This window comes from Sinohyriopsis cumingii, chromosome 1 (assembly GCF_028554795.1).
Source record: "Sinohyriopsis cumingii isolate HCF-2022 chromosome 1, ASM2855479v2, whole genome shotgun sequence".
Classification (NCBI taxonomy): domain Eukaryota; kingdom Metazoa; phylum Mollusca; class Bivalvia; order Unionida; family Unionidae; genus Sinohyriopsis; species Sinohyriopsis cumingii.
The window spans coordinates 29176964-29198669 of NC_142961.1; the positions used below are offsets into that span (position 1 = coordinate 29176964).

The following is a 21706-nucleotide window of genomic DNA, read 5'->3' on the forward strand; positions in this document are numbered from 1 at the left end:
CAAGATTTAGTACACTGATTTAGTACACTGTACACTGACTGATTTAGCACCCTGACTGATATTTACTTAGCCAACGTGAAATGATAATTAAGAGCTGTTGAGATGAAAGTTAAATTTGCCACACTGTAAAGCTAAGTTAGATTTTGGCGTTAAGCACTGGGTGTAGTTGTAAGAAGTTTGACCTTGAAAACGGCATAAACAAACGTACATTGAAGTGTTTGTGCTTGGTAGCTAAATAATTTGCTGTATCTCTTTGGAAAGAATTGAAACACAATAGTCTTGGCTTGTTTATCTTTACATTAATTTTTGGACAGAATTTTCTGTGCCAAACCGAATGTTGACAGAGGGAAAAAGAAAATAGAAGTTTAGTCGAAAGAAACTGTTTTGCCCCCCCCCCCCCCCATCAAAATATTTTCTAGGTTAACATGACCCCGATATATCACATCAACAGACAAATTAAAAGGGTGGATTAATCCCGTCCTCTTCATGCTCAACTGACAAACAAAAACATGATGCACTTGAACGGGTTTTCAAGGTTCACATTAATGTGGAGTAAGACTAGACTTCCGGTGATTTAGTACATCGTTATTTACCACCAACACACTAATTTTCTGTACTAAAGAAAATTGATTGTCGCTACGTTCACACTACCACTTTTCTAATTTGCCATCTTATTTTAGAGAAATTACTTTCAAAACATGACTTGTGCTAATGGAAATTCAAGACTGCTTTAATGAAGAAAATAAACATTATTTTTCATAGACTATCGAAACTGATCCGTATAAGCTCAAAACTTTGAACTGAGTGAATACAGTATATCTTGTGATAAATTAGATGATATTAGGAGGCAATCCAAAGAAATCAAAGTTTTCCACACTGCTGCAGTTGGGAAAGTAAATAGTTACCCAGTGGGTTCCTGGGCAATAACGTTCTTCTGTGTTGATGACATAAGCTCGAACGTATTCAGGTTTTCATTGAGGAAGGTACTGTTTAGCACACATCACTGGATTCCAGGGAGCTGCATTACGAAGGAATAAAGTTACCATGTATTCCTTGTCACATATTATGATCAGTAATGTGATTCAACCCTTAAAAATATATGTCAACTAAGCCGAAGAACGGGAAGTCTCGGTACTCTGAAGTCAGTGGATGTAGAGAATGTTTACACATATATGTTTACCACTTTTTCAAGATCTTCTCTCCAGAGACGAGGGTCAAAGCTTCTTCCAGATACTCTTCCAATGTGTCTTCTTGCCTCATCAGGATACATTTGTCTTGATGTCCAACTCACAATCATGATAATGTTTTCTGGTCAGGCGTGTTATTATCTCAGCCTAGTGGCCAACAAAACAATACATTTGTTGGGTAAAACTAACCCCAGTCTGTTTTTATTCTGGAGAATTATGAAACAGGAGCTTATCAGAATTTTTTATTATGAGGTACTTTGCCTTTATCTGAGAGGTCTTCTTCTTATGAAAGTGTTTTTATTCAGCGAGTAGAGTGCGGCTTTGTTAATGTTCCTCTCCATTTTCAAATTTTCATCAGACTTAATCTCAGGACCCGTGACAGTCGGAATGATGCCGTCTTTATCCATAGAAGATATTCATTAATTCTTAGACAATACCCAGCCAATGTGGGTATGTGAGAAAGCTTGCCAGTAGCTTCTCGTGGGTCAGTGGTTCTTTCTGGGGTTTTCCCGGGTTCTACCTCCACCATTAATACTGGCCGCCATGTATAGCCTATCGTGTGCTGAAAAATGGCGTTAAACCCTACAACAACAACAACAACTTAGACAATACCTAGCTGGAGATAAAGTTGTGGTGAATTCCCCTATAACTGACAAGCATTCTTTCGATCAGAAAGTCGATTCTACTGAACACGAAATCCCTGATTTAGACCCTGCATGCGCAGGTACTAGAACTATGACAAAAAGAGGCATTGAGAATGATGTTGATCAGGAAAATATTCCTTTAACTGACAATTGTTTTTGTCAGTCTTTTGATGAAACCACTTTTCTTCTGGTAATGATTTGTCAAGAGGTATTGATCACAGTGATCCTCTTTTTACTAATTATTCTCATTATTCTATTAGGGTCACAAAACCAAACACTCGTTATCGAGCAGGTACTAGAACTATGGCAAAAAGAGGCATTGAGAATGATGTTGATCAGGAAAATATTCCTTTAACTGACAATTTTTTTGTCAGTCTTTTGATGGTAATGATTAGTCAAGAGGTATTGATCACAGTGATCCTCTTTTTACTAATTATTCTCATTATTCTATATTACGGTCACAAAAACAAACACTCGTTATCGGACAGGTATAAGATCCTGAGATCTCCACTTTGTTTCAGAGGGCTATTAGCAAAACTGAAGCCACATAAGTACCTGTTTTGTTATTTTGTAAGAAATGTGTTATTATAAGGAAATGGAGACCATCTGAGTGGCTAGCTTGTGACTAGTGGTCAGTGAGCTATTAAATTGTTGTTCCTATGTTGTGTAGGGAGGAAATTCTTAGTTTACCCCGCGCAGGTCCATTGGTTGATCATTTAGGGGTTAATAAGATTTATCACAATCTTTTGAGTAATTTTTATGGGCCAAAAAGTAAAAGCTCATGGGTTTTTTTGATTTCATGGTGAAACAAGAAAATTTACACTTTAAGAAAGAGTTCATGTTTCCTTCATGGTTGAATAAAACATCTTTACATTTCAGATAAACCAAGTTCATGTTTTCATATTTCATTTGACGACATCCTTAGCATAATACGTCACCTCCTATGTCTAAATCTCGCATCCAAGGTTTTTCCAGTCACATATATCATTCCAAAACTAAATATGCTGGTGTATTCAACTTGCTATACACACTTCTCGCTAAGCACGGATAATAGAAAAAACTCTTTTTCTCTGAGGGGTAGATTTGGATTCGTTCCTTATAGTATCACTTTTAACACAGCGACATTATTGAGCAAAGATATAGTATTGGCTGTCATGTCTTTGCTTGTAATATAAATTTTGCAGTCAAAATCTGCATGGAAACGATATCAAAGACAATGTAGTCACACACCCCACTGCCGACTCACACAAGACTTGTCGTTCAAAATTCAAAGGAATTTTCTCGTCCTTTGGAACGAGGTTTTGAAAAATATTTGGTAATCCACTAAATCTTGATTGCTGTAAAACATTTTTACTTCCGTCCACTGAATCTGGTGCAACACTGACGTCAAGAACCGTAGGTAAGTCGCGCTCCTTTTCTGCAGGCGATTTGATACACTTTTCTCATTGGTCGACTGACGTTTTGAGAATCTGACAAACGTACTGTTTTATGAGGATTCACCGTTTCGACAAGAAGATCGTGATATTGACCTGACTCTAAATGTTCTTTTAAGATTTAAATTTCAAAATTTATTTTTATCATTAATGTCAGTGTCAGACCCGTTTGTGTTTGGATTGTAAAAGTAAGCCATTGGCTGTCGTTAAGTGTGTGGCTATTCTTCAACATCGTGTTGAATATCTTTAGAAGGTTATGTTTGTGCATGTCTGTAAGCATTCCTACTCTTTCCTTTTATTTACTCCATATATGATGCTTTTACGTATGTTTATCTGTGTGTGAGCACTTCTATCTGTTGATTAAGAGATGAGTGACTGTTGGTCTCAAAAACGACCTGTTGAAAAATAAGTGTCGTTTTTACATCTTGTCCTTGGAGAGATACATACATTTTAAATCTATGGATATTTTAAATATGGGATTGCCCATCATATCCCCAGATAGTCCCCCGTATATTAATCTTATTTATTGAAAAATAAAATAAACGAACAACTTTAACATTGGGTTTTCCGTCTTGTCCCCAGACTTCCATACTATACTACTTGCGTCTATGTAATTTCTTTTTATGCTTTAAATCTGGGTATAAAACTCTTTACAATCCTACATGACCCGTAACCTGAAAATGCAACTGGGCCTGTCAATAGCCGACTGGTCTGAAATTTAACCTTCAAAAAGATAAATTGTACAACACCTCGGCACAATTATGTCCATACGGTGCCAATTAAACTGGAAAAATGTAAAATTTTATTGCAAATAAATTTTGGAAGATACACTCTTCCAAAAAATATATAAACACGAAGTTCAATACGAGAAAGTATGAAACATAAAGATGATTAAATTCTGCAGGATCTATTTGAAATAAAAGAGAAACTAACGCACGTAAAATACTTACAAACTGTCTCCAATGAGACTATGACATCCAAAGTGCAACTGTCGATGAAATTATATATGAGGAAAGATGACTTCCAGCAGTGGATTGTCTGCTTTTGTTTTATTCCTTCTGAATCACTCTTTCTTCCTGATCGGTTCTATTTATTTAGCCTCTGGTACTTGGAGGTATCCAAACACTTTAACATGTTGACGTTGGTATTTGTAACTAGTATGTCATCAGGCATCGCATGGACGCAGAAGAGCTTTTAAGTAGAGTTTCAAGCATCCATTGCTGCAGACTATGCGCGAGCTATTTGTCTTTTCGTCTCACCCAGGTCGATAAATCAGTCCCTCACCCGTGATGATATTAATTTACGGTTTAGAAGATATCGCATATTCATTAAAACCTGCTAAAATCTGAAGCAATACTTGGCTGCACACATCGGTATACATTTTATACACTTACCGGTATTTCTCGCGGCTGCAGAGGTTCTTTAGACTGCATGTATGTTATATTTCCGGAGCAAATCCTATGTTGGGCGACTGGTAAGTTCGCGTGGAATAACACAACCCTTGATATGTGGCCATTTTGAATTGCACGATATATATGGGTTTTACCAATTACGGGTATATGTCTAAAGGGTACATGGGTTCGTTCCGGAAAGATATGCTTGAAAAACTGCACATTTCAATGACCCACCTATCGTTCATCAGTATCAACACAGCTATTGGGGGGTGATTTATTAGACTACGCCTCACCCAGCTTATCGTATTGATATGCTCTAGATTCACAGATGGTGATGAAAATCACATCACTGTTAGCAATTTTCACGTGTCTTCAGTTAATTGTTTTAATATGACAAACTATTTAATTTTGTAGATAACATTTATTTGATATACCTAAATCTCCAATTGGCCAGATGGACTGGCTCCTCACATTTTGGTAGTGGGTGGGGTGGGAGATGAGGGTAGCCAGGCAGTCTTGAATTGTCGAATGCTGTATAGAAAAGAAAATGTATCTACCCTGAATTTTGCTTTATTGCTCGATATGTCAGTGTAAATCTTTTCAGTAGTTTTGTGTATTTTATTGTCGTGTCTGCAATTTGTCTATATGCCCACGTGACTGCTTAAATATGAAGTATTTCGAAATCTTAGCTTTAACATTCTTGACAATTCTTTCTGCTAAACTGACGTTAACCTCATTATATTCAAATATACAGCAGGTGACGTAAGTAACACCAAAGTACTATTCACGCAAAACACTGACTGCTTGAGTCACTATACCCAAAATACCGGGTTCTGCCCAGGAGGGATACCCTGCTTTTATGGAGACTGTGTCACGGACAATATGACCTCGATCACGAGATGTGAGTGCTATCCGGGAGCTCAAGGTGACTTTTGTAACTTTGTGTGCTGTCTTGACTGCGGACCCCATGGGGAGTGTAGAGTTAACACGGAAGACAGTTCTCAGTTTTGTAGCTGTTACCCAGACTATACCGGCGAAGGATGTGCGACACTGAAAACAGTAGGTTAGTGATGTGTTCACTTAGTGCTTAAATTAATTATTTTAAAAGGTAATTATATACAGTAACTTTTTATCAAATTTTTATTTTAAATGCTCCCAATTTAATCATTTTAAAAGATCCCAATACACATTGCACTTTTGTTATAAAGTTCTTTTAAAAAAACGCCATTGAGCAGGAACGAAATGTCACATACCTTCAAGGAAGGATTACTCTAATGTAGTACCTGATAAGTAAACATTAACAGCTGATGAATTGTTTTGATAGACCTGAATTATGGGGATCTAAAGATAGGAACAGGGCATCATTCGACAATATGTCATTTATTTTAGAAGTTTGATACATATGAAAGTGTTTTGAGAGTTATACTAATTTCCGTTCAGGGCTCATTATTAAGTTTATATATCAATTTCGAAGAATATTACTTCATAAATTTAACCCAAAATTCCACTGACGCAAAGACTTATATCATTTTGTACACTTGGATACTCAAATGACACCAGATGCATTTGTTTGCTCTATCAAAGATCTACATACACGTGTGTTTAATATCGAACAAATTAATCTACTTTGATAATGAGTCAATCTCTATTACCGCAAAAAATTAAATCGATCCAAAGATGAGTTGCTCATTTTCAGATTTAAAAGTACATATATATTTTACAAAAGCCTTCTTATTGTCAATATAGAGAACACAGGTAACCCACGGGTCCAAGTGGAAAAAGATACCTGGTACCTCTGGCTAGTCGGAGTGTGCGTTGTGCTGCTCTTCATGCTGCTGGTGATGTTGATTGTTTTGCCCTACCTAATGTGGAAACATCGCGTTATACTGATCATGAAACTGGTACACTATTTTCAGCCCTACGAGGATCAAGGTACATCGATTATTTTATTTAAACTTCACGGGCGTAACTATCGCCTCATCCCCATGAACCACCCTGCGGGGGTAAATCAAGAAGGGGGCCCATAATTTCAAGTTTCATAACAGAGGGGCGAGGTGGAAGCTAAACCGGAAATGACGCTATTGTAAAGCGCGCATAGCATAATAAAGAGTCATTAAAAAGTCGCGACTGTAATGAATACAACGTAATGCGACCTAAACGTATTTCGTGTTTTGATTAAAGACATTATATATTTTTTTTACATAAATGCATTTTAAATATTTCCTTACATTTTGATTCCACACGTAATTCTTTCAAGTCTGATATGCATAAAAACTGCACGATTTTCTGTATCCTTCATATTCACTTGACACCATCATATTGTATAATACTGGCTCTTTATCTCACCTGCCAATTTCTCCATGATTAATATGCATCCATGCCCAACTCTTATGTATATCTGTATTGTGCGCTTAACCTTTTTCCATTATTGTGTATCTCTAAATTGTGTGTTTAACCCTTGTCCATGATTGTAGATAGTACCTAAACATAATGTAAATATATTGACATGAATGTTTGATCTTAGAAGGTTCTAGAAGGCATACCTACATTTTGTATTGCATGTATGTTATCGAAAAGTTGTTTATTGATGTCTGAGTTCAAGAGCTAGTTTTATTATATAAATTTAGATGATTCTGTTGTGACTAACATCCTGGTGATTTTGTTATGCTTTAGTTTTTATATCAGTTTCAAGTAAACAGATTTATTTCATTCTGCAAGGCTGTTGGCACATCAACTCACTAGAACGTTCTAGAAGGCCTACCTGCTTTTAACTCGTTTGTACGTTATAAATAGCCTTGTGTTGTGATATTTGACTTCAAATTCTGTTTTTTTTATAGAAACTTAGATGCTAATGGAAGCGGAATTTTGACCCATATCGTGGTCGTTTTATTATTTCTTTGGATTTTATAAAAGTCTGAAGTAAACAGAAATATTTCGTTCCTCCAAGACTGTTGACACATCACCCCATTCAAGATTATTGGCACATTAGCACATTTAACTCTAAATTCATTCTGAACAAGCAATACATTTTGATTAGTGATGTACTTATTTGGGATTTTATTCACAATACTGTAAGTTCCTTACAAATTTTCACTTTATACCTTGAGAAGCAGCAGGGGGGGCGAATCCGACATTTTGTCCAATCGTCATTTGGCTTAATTAATACTTTCTGCACTCAGCGGATCCGGTGTCGTCAGCGCCTGGTAAAAAAAAGACGACGTCATCGTTGGGGGATCGTCCAATCGTCATTTAGTTTAATTAACACCTTCTGCGCGCCGATCCCCAGCGTCGTCAGCGTCCGGTAAGCACATCGACGACCGCGTCGATGTCATCGCCCCCCCTGCTGCTATGATCTTACAAACAGAGTGATCACTAACTCCTCCTCTTGCAGATCAATTAGGTTATTTGACTGATCGGTAAGTCTAAAATTAATTCTCGTTAAAAACCGATTATGGCATCGCATATAGACCGGATTAATCGGACTCTCAACGATTAAAAATCCCGGAGGGGCTGTTGGTGAAAACGAATAAAGGATATATCCCTGTTGAGCCTGATTTGATTGCTTGGTATCCACCTGGTAACTCCCTTCGATAACATCACACACTAGATTAATCGCTATCACCGATGCAATATTTACGTTGTATGGAGCAATATGCCTACCACCATCTCCGTTATCGTGTCTGAGGATAGTTGATGGGGGGGGGGGGGGTGTCCTCGGGGATTTCATGAGGTGGATTCTCAGGCCATCCTAGTATGGTTCTTATTGAACTGTTATAAATATCAACCATATACCCCGGTGTGCCTATTTCAATCGTCGACGATAACGTTGGTTCATGAACCGTAATAGCGATTTTTGATTCTTTTCCTGTGATCGATTTTATCCTGCGTTGAAATTCTTTATTGATTTGTTCTATTTGGTATGACCCAGTTGGTATTGTAACCTCCTCCCAGTCTGGGGTCCCATCGGGTTTATTTGTCCGTGCAAAAACCAGCGAGGTTTTAGGTTGTTGTCCGTTAAATGCGTCCGCTCGGATATTAGGCCAACTGTGATATATTCGCAATTTTGCCAGCGCTATTTCCTTCACTGGAACCGGCGACGGGAAGTTCACACTGAATTCTGGCTTCGTTGACGTTATCGATATCATATTTGTTTGTACCGGAGTTGTGTTCTCCGCGATCCGTTGAAGTAATTGAAACCCTTCGGGGTTCAGCGACATTATTATTATTCGTTGTCTTTAGTGTCTAATTTCAACAACCAGGTGGTTCCGGCTTCCAGTTAAAAATCCTCGATTTTTGACATCGCGGAGCTATACAACTGGACCATCGTGGAGAATTCAACATCGGATACGAACAAATTATCAATCGATAACGAGATCAACCCGGATAATTTCGAGTACGCGTCGGATACTATTTGATGTTTTACTGTATACTCGTTGAGTTTTTTCTGAAAACACGATGATATCTTCCTAGTGATTGCGTTGGCGACTTCAGCAACTGTTGTCATTGCGGAGATAGCGATTGGAACGGCGATCGGGGATGTCGTGGTCACCGTGGATAAAATAACACCGGTACCGGCTACTATACCCGACACCGAGTACACGACCGCGTCGATGGCGGTTATTTTTCGGCGGTATTTTTTTATTTTTACACGGTATTGTTCGGAAAGCGTTTTCAAGTTCGCGGAGAACTCTTTTGCGGTATCGAATCGATATTGATGTGACGTCGGTGATACCTCTGATTCAATTTCCTTGGTGGTCATTTTTATTTAAAAGAACTAGTGTCTTCAATTACTTACTTAGATCCACTACAAATTCCACATACCATGTGATGTTTGCCTCGGCTAGATTTCTATCAACGGCATAAATTGTAAACCGTTCAGTTGCGCTCCTGTCTATAATTGTTGATATTGTATTGTTAAACCCGGATGAACTAAACGATAACATATTAAACTGCATCATTGAAACCAGTGTCAATCGATAAATGCCCTTAACAGTTGCGGTAATACTTAATATATTCTGTGTAGGAGTCCAATCAAATGATCCATGCCGAATTGTGTATACTGTGTTGATGATGTTCTCATGAGGGTTTTTTATTTTTTCGAATTGCTCTGCTACTCTCGGTAGTCCGTCTTTAATCTCTTCAACATCAGCTCTGATTGTTCTTATATTCTGTGCATACCCGTCTATATTAATCTTGCTCAATTTAATGTCAGTTTTGATTGTTTCTATTTCCCGTGTATTCTCGGTTATACTTTTTTTGTTCGCTGCAACATCAAGTTTAATTGTTTCTATTTCATATGTATGCACGTCTATACCTTTTTTGTTCGCTGCAACATCAGTTTTGATTAATCCTATTCCCCGCCAATACGCGTCTACATTTTTTTGTTCGCTTCAATATCAGTTTTGATTGTTCCTATTTCCTGTGTATGCGCGTCCACACCCTTTTTGTTCGCTTCAATATCAGTTTTGATTGTTCCTATTTCCTGTGTACGCGCGTCCATATTATTCATGATCGTTGTAACATCAGTTTTGATTGTTTCTATTTTCCGTCCATACGAGTCTACATTATTTATGATCGTTGCAACATTAGCGCCGATTATTCCTATTTCCCGTTCATGCACGTCTACATTCCCTTTGCTCGTTGCAACATTAGTTTTGATTGTTTCTATTTCCTGTCTATACGCAGTGATATCATTTATAGTTATTGTAATCTCATCCAGCTTGGTATTTTTTTTACCAAAGAATTTATCAAAGTTGTCATCGATCCTGTTAACATTTTTTCGTAACGTGTAAAATTGGCCCGACAGCGTTGTAAACTCCGAAATAGTATTTTTTATTGTTGCAAGATTTGGTTCGGTTACCGTCGGGATCCCAAAAAAACTATCGGTAGATTTTTTCATCTGCGTGTTGAATTCGATCATAAATTCACTCAACTTTATAAGATCGTCTTGGGTTGATGTTATCCTATTCGTTATCGCCAATATATGTTCACCCGGTTTGAGTCGTCCGTCTCTGGTATACAACGCGATAACGTCCTCGGCGGCATCACGCCGTCGTATTAGAACGTCATCCAGCGACACATTACTGGATTTCAATTTACCCTGGCGGTCTTGAAATACAACTATTTCACCTGGGTCAACACTGGTTAAGTTCAACGTACCGGCGATTTCATCCTCAATTAGTTTTTTTATGTCGGCGGCGGCCGTTTCCGTGGATTCTTTCAGCGCCGAAACCGGTCGTCCCCAGATATCAATCATTATTATTGTAAATGCTATTCTCTAAAATCCGTTGAGCTTCTACGACCCCACTAGTGTATTCGTTTACAACCACATGAGGTGGTTTCCGCGATGATGAAATCGCCGCGAGTACGTTCAATACCTCACGGCCACATATCGGTGGGTCGCTTAACTGCTGTGTTGGCAACGTGGAATAAAAAACCCGGGCCGAACACGCCCGGGCTGAACACGCCCGGATATACCGCATGAACTCGTTCGGCGGGGCTAACCCGTATGAATCAAAATAGACGATCGCACGCGGATCAATCGCGTACGCAACCCAATGAGTTCCCGCTCCGGAGGACCCATCGAGGTTAATTATACCTGTTTCAATATTCCTTGGTGCCGCCGGTAATTGATCTCTCATAAAAACACCTCTGAAGTTTTTTTATCGCTAGCGCGTTTGCGGCGTCTATTAAATCAAAATTAGACATTGGAGTCATAGACTCCTGCGTTAATAAACGGTTCCCGGTAGTCTTAGACCCTTTCCCGAGTACCATGAATACGGGGTCCCCGGTAGTCTTAGACCCTTTCCGGCTACGGGTCGTTTTTTTTTGTAGCCTTTCCCGGTTGCCTTCTTCAATGCCATCCCCGCCGCGGTACCAACGGCCCCCAACGCAGCCGCCTTAGCCACTGCTGGGGCCGCCGCGGCAATCAACGCTGGAATCGCAGCTAACAGCGGAAATATCCCACCGGTCTTTTCCATGTTTTTAATTGCTGCGGCTGAAAAATCTATTTGAACACCCTTTTTATTCTTCATCGCATCATTGAAATGTTTTATTTGACGCGCCGTCAACGATATCTTATGATTACCACCCGCCATCTGTGACGGCTTCAGCGTTATTGTGGTCCCGCATTGTTTAGCCGACTTTGATCGTAATTTCTTGACTTGACCATCAGTCAACTCTACACTGACAACACTATACGACATTTTATTGTAAACGCGTTTTGTGCTTTCAATTACATGTTTTCCACTGGCGCATCAACGATTCTCATTCGTCCACCAACACCTTCTAGCAGCATTGATTTATCGCTGAGAATGACAGCAACCGCTCTGTAATTAACACCACCCGGGGCTATACGAGCTCGGAAGTGTATATCAACGACGGATTGTCTCGTTAAATCAAGATGTTCCAACGAAAAATAATAAATCGGATACAGCTTTTTAAAATCAAGTTGTGATATTTGCAAACCAGTGTCGACGTTTTGATCACGGCCCATATATGACAGCAATCGATGGTACACACGTGCGATATGGTTGTCGCCGTAATTAAGCTGTATATCCTCGGATGGTTCCTGTTGTCCGTTTATTCTCAGCGAAACATCACTGACTCCTAATTGATCAAATATCATATGGCTGTGTTCTTAACTGCCCAATCGATCCCTATTCTGTAGCGCTATGAATATATGACGCGGGGCTGAAACACCCTGTTTTGATGCCAGGTGCCATGTAAACGTATCGGCGACGTTATCCTCTTTAGCATCAGTTGTTACCGCTAGCCAACTCAACAGCGATTTCCCTCCCTGTTCCATAAATGATAACAATTGTGCTTCCGTGGTAACTGATGGAGTCAGCACCGGCATCCACAATGCCATTTTAGTTAAAACGACTTTACCGGCAGCGACGCCAGCAGCACGCCATATTGCATTGTTATCATCGCCCCTTCGCGTCAGCGCGATTGTATGCTTAGCCCCATAGATAACTTTTCTGACATTTCTGCAGAATCCAAATATGTGATGGAGTGGAATCGCGCATGAAAACCGTCGGCGTGGTCTTTGCAACATTTCTACTCGTGTTGCAAATCCCATATTGTAATTATCGTTAAGACTTTTTATAATATTGAACTCAGCGCCCGGTCTTGCCCTGCGGTCTGGATTGGCTGCTTCAGCTTGATTAGCAACTGCGGTATCTCTTTCCACCAGCACGTTGACGTACTGAAGATGGTCAGCGTTATTAGTGATATCCTTTGCGAACATCATAGATGGGCCCGCCGATCTTGTATAATCATCCGAGTATCTCGCTAACCCAATTATCGTTGTTGCAACATCAACCTCGCGTTCTATTGATTCAATTTCTCGCCCGTCAATAAGATATCTGGCGCTCTCAAATAACACCATGATACCGTTGTTGACAAAGCCAACTCGAACACGATTGTCATCTGCGTATGGCGCATTATCGGCAGCATTTGTCACGAGTTCTCCCTCAATTTCGATAAACGCTTCACACGGCAAAAAATATTTACTGGTATCTTGGACCTGAAGTTCAATTCGCGATCGTAGGTCGGGTTGCGCTGCATAATAAGAATAATATTGATAATCACGGACAGAATCATCCCTGCGCACTGGGGCGTCCATGTCAAACGCGGGGTCAGCGGTTCGCGCAAACATTTTATTATTTATCATGTTGATGTTTTCAATTGAAATCCATTAACGTCGTTTTCGTCGTAGACCACTCCCCGCTATCGCGTTCATGAGCGCGTTGGTTGCCGCATCGGCTGATGGCGAAGTCGCCAACGACGGAGTCGTCGCCGCCAACGACTCTAGTTTTTCTTCCACGGCGTTATTTATTACTTTACTGACATTTGCAGGCATCACTGTCGTTGATGGCATGGCATCTGTTTTTTTCTTGAAAATCTCTTGGATTTCACCAACGACATTAGTTTGTCCCGCGCGGCTGAAAACGCCTTTCCGGCAACATCTCCAATAGCGCTGATTCCCTTATCACGAATAACATCAATAGCCTTCATTCCTAATTGTTTGGCTAACGGCGCTACTTTTGGAGCCATTCTTGTAAATAACCCCGCAATGGTGCTACCGAGACCATCTCCATAGTACGCGCGGTAAACAGGCAATCGCGAGTTTACCACGTAGACGAGTACTGGTTTATCGTGGTTGTAGTGTATGATCATCTTTATTATAAAAACACCGGTTTTTCAATTAGTGATTGTGATCACCAGTGATTGACCCCCCTTCCCACCGCCGTGTGGAAAACCGGAATAAATTTTATCAAAATTTCCTCGGGTTTTTGCCCTCGATAAAAATCTGGTTTTTTTCAGGTTTTTTCTTGATTTTTAGTAATTTTTGATCGTTTTTTGTTGCCTATAGTCGTTTTTTTTCGATTTTTCAGAAAAACATCGATTTTCTCTAAATGATTTCCTTGGGTTTTTGCCCTCAAAAAATGGCCAAAAACAGTCAAAAAATGGCCAAAAACAGTCAAAAAATGGCCAAAAACGGTCAAAAATTAACAAAAACGATAATTTTATAATTTTATAATTTTATAATTTTTTTAATCATCCACGAGTTCGTCTATGAGCGTTCGATATGCATTAATGTCCATAATACCGCCTGCAAATAACCGCTTGCAAATATCAGCGGCCTCATTGATTATTTCCGGAGAGTTATTTCCGGCTCGTTTTCCTCCGATTAGTACTTCCAGCCGTGATATATCACTGAGAACACTACCAGGACAGGTAACACTAGCGTTTTCAACTAGACCACTACCACTTGGATACCCCTCTCCGCTTGTTTTTTTAGAACTAGCTTTTTTACGACGTTTTTCTTGGACTTCTCCTTTTCGCTGTTCTTGCTGTTGTAGTAATTCTTGTTGTTGTCGTATATCATAATCATTAATTCCTTTTTTAAATTCTTTATATCCCAATTCTTTTGTATCCAAGCGATCAATCCCTTTATTCGTTTTATACAACCAATTAACCCAGTCATCTCGTTTTATATTGCTGTTTTTATACTCGTCTTTTAAAAAGTCTTTTTTTGAATGATAGCTTTGAGCGGCAAAATTACCAAAAACCCTATAATCGTCGGATTTCAGTAATTGAGGTCGTTTTATTTGTGTTATAGCCATTTCAGTGAGTTTACCTACAAAGGAAATCCCTCTTTGAGAGGAAATTTTTTGAGATTCACCAACACCACCCTGTTCAGAATCATCAATATCAGCTAATCGTTCATACTCTCGTTGGGTTTTTATATCACTGGAAAGTTGTTTTATCCGTTGCTGTGTTTGTTCTGTCTCTGCTGCTATCTTTTCAAGTACAGGAAGAAGAGGCGCCTCTTTCCGTTCGCCCTCCTTAGGAATATCTCCATATATTGCTCGTTCTGTTGCCGCTGTAACATCCTTAGTCGCTTTAGTTACCGGGGCAAATAACTGTTCACTTCCAACAGCAAAATCAGTTTGCATTCGTTGCCGCGTTTGAAGTTGTTCTCGGACCCTGTCTCGTAACGGTATGAACTTTTTAAGCGCCGCTAGCCGCTCTCTGGCTAGCCGAGTAGTGAGTGATTCGCCTACCATTATTGCAATTGCTCCGCAATTTCTAATTTCTCGCCGGAGTTTTCGTCTATAATCCTTCTAATGTTTTTGATCTTACTAGAAATCTCCCGGCGTCGTTCATAAACACGTCCGAGTTTTTTTCGTATTATTTCAACGGCGGTAAATAGTCCAATGAATGCATTTGCGTCATTGTGGTATAAGTTTTCATTAATCGTATGTTGTAATCGTTTTATAAAAAAGTACTCGCGGGCCAGGGTAAAACGTCCCCGTTTTGATTGCTCGTTAATAATTTCATAATCGGATAATATTTTTTCACTGTCGAGACCATCAGATAATTCAATTCCTTGATTTTTTAATTTTGAAATCTCGGCTAATATATTATTGATGTCTTCGATATTCATTATTCCTATAAAACATCTTGTTTTTAAATAAAAAAAATGAAACCCCGCGTATCAATCCCAAGGTGTTCAACAACACTAAATACTTTGTTTTCTTCCGGAACAGACGATTTGTTGTAGCGTTCGCACTGTCATGGCGACTTCGTCAGCGCCATAGGCGCCGGTGGCCTTGTCACGGTGACTTCGTCACTCGCTAATTTCTGTTATATATGAAAATCGAATTCTGTGCCCAGTCTTTTTTGAGATCGCTGAATTCTGTATTCCTTCTGCAACAAATCGTACTGAGGTTATACAAATGTCAAAATATTTTCCTGCCGCATTCATGGAGTGAAATGTTTTTTCTTCGTGCGTTGTTGTATCAAACGATTTGACACCCCTTGCTTTCTTTGGGTATTTACCAGTTTGGCCCTTTTTGGCATTCTGGCTTTGCGAGATAGCTTGCAAGTTTATAAGAGAATTATCAGTCTTATTATTATTAATATGATCAATCACAAGTCCATTCTCGATTAATCCGTTGAATACCTCAAATACCGCCCTATGAACATAGTACTTCTTCTTTCCGGCACCAAACATCAAATACCCCTGATTATTTTTCCATCCAACCGGCTTCTTCAGTCTACAATTTCTAACAATGCCGTCGCGAGATGCCTCGTAATTGACGAGCAAGGGGTGAGGTCTGAACTCTTGGTCCATTTATATAATAATACTACTTGTCTAATTTATTATTTGGTTTAATTATGAATCTTTCAACGTAGTCTTGGGGGGTTTTGATGACGAAGTCAGCGGTAGGGTCAATGACGGCGTTTTTAATTCGCTTGTCATAATAGCGTTTTAACTCTCTGTATCGCTTTACGCCACAATTGATACACAACTGCGATTTTCCTCTTACACCGACGTGGCAAACCAAGCACGGGAGGGGGCCAAGAGAACCATTACGAACGCTTTGTAAATGGTACCCGCAGATTTCACCTCTACATGATTTATTGCACGGGGTTATCGACCCAATCATCAACCATTTGCAGTGATTCATTATACTATATTCTTTCATTTAAATACTTGTTTTAATTATATGGATGAGTTCGAGAGATTAGCAGCAATTAAGCCCTGGAAAAATATTAAGTTCAATCTCGATAGAGTCCTCAAGGACGCACCAAAAGCGTTAATAAACGATAGAACCCTGTTGAGTAAAATACGCGATTGTATCGATGAATTCAAGCGTGATGGCGCATCTCATAGTTGGTCAACATTTCGAATTGATGGCGTTGTTGATGCTACCATGAACGACAACCGCGCAGCAACGATAATATCACAACTTGACGGTAAAAGGTATTTCTTCAGAGTAAAATTCATTGTCCGGGTGGAATCAGGTGATTGGATCATACGTGATAAATTTGAACCAGTTCTCAGCGACAAGAAAACAGTCATTGTTAGCCGCGACTCCAAGCCGGGGCTGTTAACCGGAATTGACAGACCATACTATGAACGAGCGTATCCTGAAACAGCAGTTGTTTATGGAATATACCCGTTAAATAAGAAACCTGATATCGGAAAACTGAAACCAATGAAACAGTCAACGGGGATAAATTGTGTAGCAGAACGAGTAATAGAGCATTTTGCAAATGCATGTCGAGGAAACAAATTGACTGATTTACGACGTAGCAAAATCAACCAGTGGGAACTAACCGTAAAAGAGCGTGGAGCAACCATCAGCGACATAGCGAGATTAGAAACGTCGTTGAGATTTCCAATAACCGTTACAACGATAACCGGTGAAGTATTATACGAATCAAAGTACAAATCAAATGGGGCCCCAATCAAAATTATTGATCATAACGAACACGCATGGACGCCCGCGATCACAGTGTTTCCACGGGATAGAACGGTAAAGTATATCCCGGGGGAATTCCTGGAAGAGAACGGGTTTCTCGCGGAGAGGAAACTATTTGATGCTATTGCTTGTTTGTGTAAAAACGACCCTGTATCAGTGTGGTTACTTCGCAGCGCTGATACCTTTGATCAGTTTGTAAGACCAAACGGTGAATTATACCGCACTGAAGCATTTCACAACAGGATGAAAAAAACCGCCATAGAATTTGAAGAGCATGATGAACAACTGCTAACAAATTGTTTTACGATTCCATCGGTTGTAGCTCATGTTGCAGCGAGGAAAAATGCGTGGAGTCCAACGCGCAAGGAATTTCTACCGGATGTACAATCCAGTTGTTTGGAATACTATCACGGTGGACTATGGAACACTGAATACAACCGCGACGCTATGATTTCCGTTGATATGGTTGCCTGTTATCCAGCGAGTTTTCTCGGGTATGGATCCGCCGCTGAGTATTTCAAACGATTTGGACACCCCAGACATGAAATGACTCGTGTTGCTATTAATGGACCACTGCCTGATTTTGATTTAACTGGATTCGCTCGCATAGTATCATTTGAGTTCGCGGCAGGACTTCATCGCTGTTGTTATATTTGGATCGGTAGACACATGGCTGAAAAGAAGTGGTTGCCAATAGCGCTGCTACGGTATATGATTGATTGTAAAATGCTAGTTTCGTTGATTGTCAGTGACGCGATTATATCATATCGGGCGCAGACTGAAGTCTGGTTACCAGAACCAGAGCGTCTAGATAGCATAATTGACGAATCCAGAAAACACATCGATGCCGACGAGGAATATATCGTCGAATGGTCCAAAAAGATATTCAACCAACGAAACCACGAGGCAAAAGATCTCGGTAGAAGAATAATCGGTAAGTTCACACAAGGTGGAAAAAACTGCGATTACAAACGATATTGCTCACGGCTGATTATAGATGACGCAGAATATGATTTCGCAATCAATGACGCAGTGGCGAAAAATAAATACGTGAACTGCGAAACAGCTTTCTTGTCCAATGGAACAAAGTTGGGTACAGTTGTTACCTACAGCGATGGAGACAGCCCGGCATACCCGCATTTGAGGGCGTCTATGCTGGGTTACGCCGCTATCAATTTATTCTCGATGATAAATAGATTCCCCGACACCGCGGTTAGAGTAGCCGTTGATTCATTTTATATAGACGTAGCGTACAAGGAAAACATAGCCGAGTTTACTAGTCCGGACGAGAGTTGGGGTACATGGAGAATTAAAAATGAAATACGACGCGATTATTCCCCGTCAGCAGATGTCACCGTTGAGAACAATTACTTACGCGGTGATAAATTGTCAGAATGGTCTAATGCACCACCGTGTTCTGATCCAATTTGTAGACATAAAACAGCTTATTTAAGCGGCTGTGGCGGGTCAGGAAAGACGACTCGGGCAATTGAATTATTTCGAACGCGGGCAAGTATAATCGTGCTTACACCGACCCATAGACTAGCGCGAGAGATAAAACAACGAAATGTTGACGCCGTTACTTATCACAGCTTTTTTCGATACAGCGGTGGTGAGTGGACTCCTGATCGAATGGGGGAAAAATTTATTCCTGAGGTTATCATCTGGGATGAGATATGTACTGTTTCGTTAGATGTTTTACAAATGTTTCTTGATTGGTTGCTGCTCGCGAATACAGCAGTGATCATGTGTGGCGACCATGGTCAACCACCACCATTTGTCGGCGAGGGTCCACATGATTGGTTAAAGGGTTTTGTGGACTATTATGAAGAAACCGATCCTGATTACCGGGCACTTGATGAACAACTGCGCGAGGTTAAAAAATTAATCAGATTACAGCCGGATAGAATTCAATGTGAAATAATCCGCGAGGTGATTCCGGAAACGCCGTTAAATGAATTCTGGGAAACATGGAGACCAAACGATTTGATTGTAGCGAGCAGAAAGATAGTCAGAGACACACTTCAGCGGAAGTTGTTTACGTTGCATAAGGAAAAGTTTCCAACGCGTCCAGTGCCGTTATGTTATAGACCCGCTGACACACGGCGGCAGAACATTGAAGTTGAAATCCCGACCCCGACAGCGTCAGGGACAAAAAAACAAATTCTCGTGCTGAATGATATTGTGCTCGTTGATATCAGCGTCGTCGAGGACGCGCTACGTGCTGATAAATCCCCGTGGACGCTAGGATACGCAACAACAATACATTCCTCGCAGGGACTAACCATCACGGACACAATTGTTTGGATAGTTGATAATCGCATCGAATGGTCGAATCTAGTCTATCTTGCAGTGTCCAGAGTGCGGAGGATAAATCAGCTTCGAAGAATTGTTATTGACGGAGTCAGTGACGAAACCAGTGACGGAGTCACCATCGATGCAAGCGTCATTGATAGAAAACTCTCGGGTTACCGCCAACAGGATAAAAAAATCAGCGGCGTTTTGATATTGATGCCGAATTAATAATTGCGTTACGACAACAACAGAATAATCACTGCGCGAGTTGTAATTGTGTAATGCGTTGGCGTTATTCGGATAAAGACACTCGCCAATTTACCGTGGACAGGATCGATAACAGTCTCGGTCATGTCAAAAACAATGTGAGGTTGACCTGTCTTGAGTGCAATAGACGCAACGGCGCTAGTTAAGACCACGCGGGGGCAATTGAGTATCGTCAGGTATTACTTGTAGTTGCTCGCGTGTAAATCCGCGCTGAGGAGCAGTTGAATCCAGTCTATAGATCGGTGGTCTACCAGTTGATCGTGTTATCGTTGATATGTTATGTGTGGTAACACTCCAGATAGGATCAGTAGCTCTTTTTTTACCGCCTTCAAGCTCTCCTGGTTCATATAGATATCTAACAGTGACATCGCCGAGAATCGGCTTGGAAACGCTATCTATTTTTGATCTTCCGGGTATATACTTTTTTTTAATCGCGTCGCTGGGCTTCATGTTGATTGCTCGGGTAATCTCGTTATTTAACGCTGCAATTACGCCTGGCAACCTTTTGACCCATTCACGAGATCGTTTTTCTTGGATGAATTCCTTCGCGTATTGATACCCAAATAACCGTTCAGCAAGAGTCCGATTGAATCGTTCAACAATTGCCTGATCACGATGTAGCGCAGTATGACCTCGTCGTATCGCGACGCTATGATGTTTCAGCGTTGATAAAACAGCGCCGCGAAATTCACTACCAGGATCAACTTGTAATAGATTTGGCCAGCGCAGAGGACCTCTTCGATAAATCCGCTCAAACGCATCGGCTACTTCAGTTGCTGACTTTGTTTTTAACGGCTCCGCTTGTTTGTATCGACTCGCAACATCAACTACGGTTAGCGCGTATTTGTAACCGTTGTCATGCGGCAGAAATAGTATATCAGCCTGATGAACTTCATTAGGTACGCTGACATCAAAGCGCGAGAAGTTGATTTGTTTAGGCGGTGGTAGATAGATTTGCCATATAGCCTGTTTGGATAACCAATTAGCCGCAACGGCCCTCGTTACTTTTGCAGCGCTTGCAAGCTTACCAATTGCGGCCTTCCCCTTCCAGTATCCTCTCGGAGAATAATAGATGGATTCCATGTTGTTATTATAAACGCTAGCGTTTTCAATTACCAGCGCGAGAAGCTCGGCTTCCAATTATTAATTTACCTTTCATAGCCGATTTTACCAACCATGAGGCCAATTTTTCTTTGACGGATTTATCAGGAATAGCATTTAACGCGTGAATTAATTTTACGTCCGCGATATGACGCTGTTGCAGATCGCTACTTTTGTAAGCAACATCATGAGCATGACACGCCTTATCGATAGCGTTTATTGGATACTCACCGGGTTTGGGCTGATTTTGATCATCGAGTCTGATATCTAATCGTGTTCCGGGGCCACAGTAGCTATATCCTGGGAGGTGTTTTTCTCCTGGATACTTTGCCCACGGGGTTCCGGGGAGTTTTGATAACTTGGCTGCAATATCACCTCCTCGCTTTTTTTTAAAACATCTCCGGGTCTAATAGAAATAAATCTAAATTTCTTTATACCGCATTGTGCACACTTGCCAGTAAGCGCCGATCTGTTATTTCTTGTTGTAACGGTTGTCATATCATTTGTGCCAGTACGCACTCTACACTTTACACAATATAGATCCATAATTTATGTATAGAGACATGAATATAATTGACTTTTCAGCGACTAAAACAAGAGAAC

General features: G+C 40.3%; 1 protein-coding gene across 3 annotated transcripts in view; it reads left to right on the top strand.

Moving 5' to 3' along the window:
* LOC149806606 (uncharacterized) overlaps nt 1-21706 on the top strand; it is a 43695-nt gene that overhangs the window by 13717 nt on the left and 8272 nt on the right. For 2 of the 3 annotated variants that reach the window (XM_089955465.1, XM_089955474.1), the window contains exons 3-4: nt 5413-5721; nt 6405-6590. In XM_089955465.1, the coding sequence (XP_089811591.1) occupies nt 5413-5721; nt 6405-6590 (495 nt within the window). The remainder of the gene's footprint in view (nt 1-5412; nt 5722-6404; nt 6591-21706) is intronic. The other variant, XM_089955484.1, reaches the window with a different exon arrangement.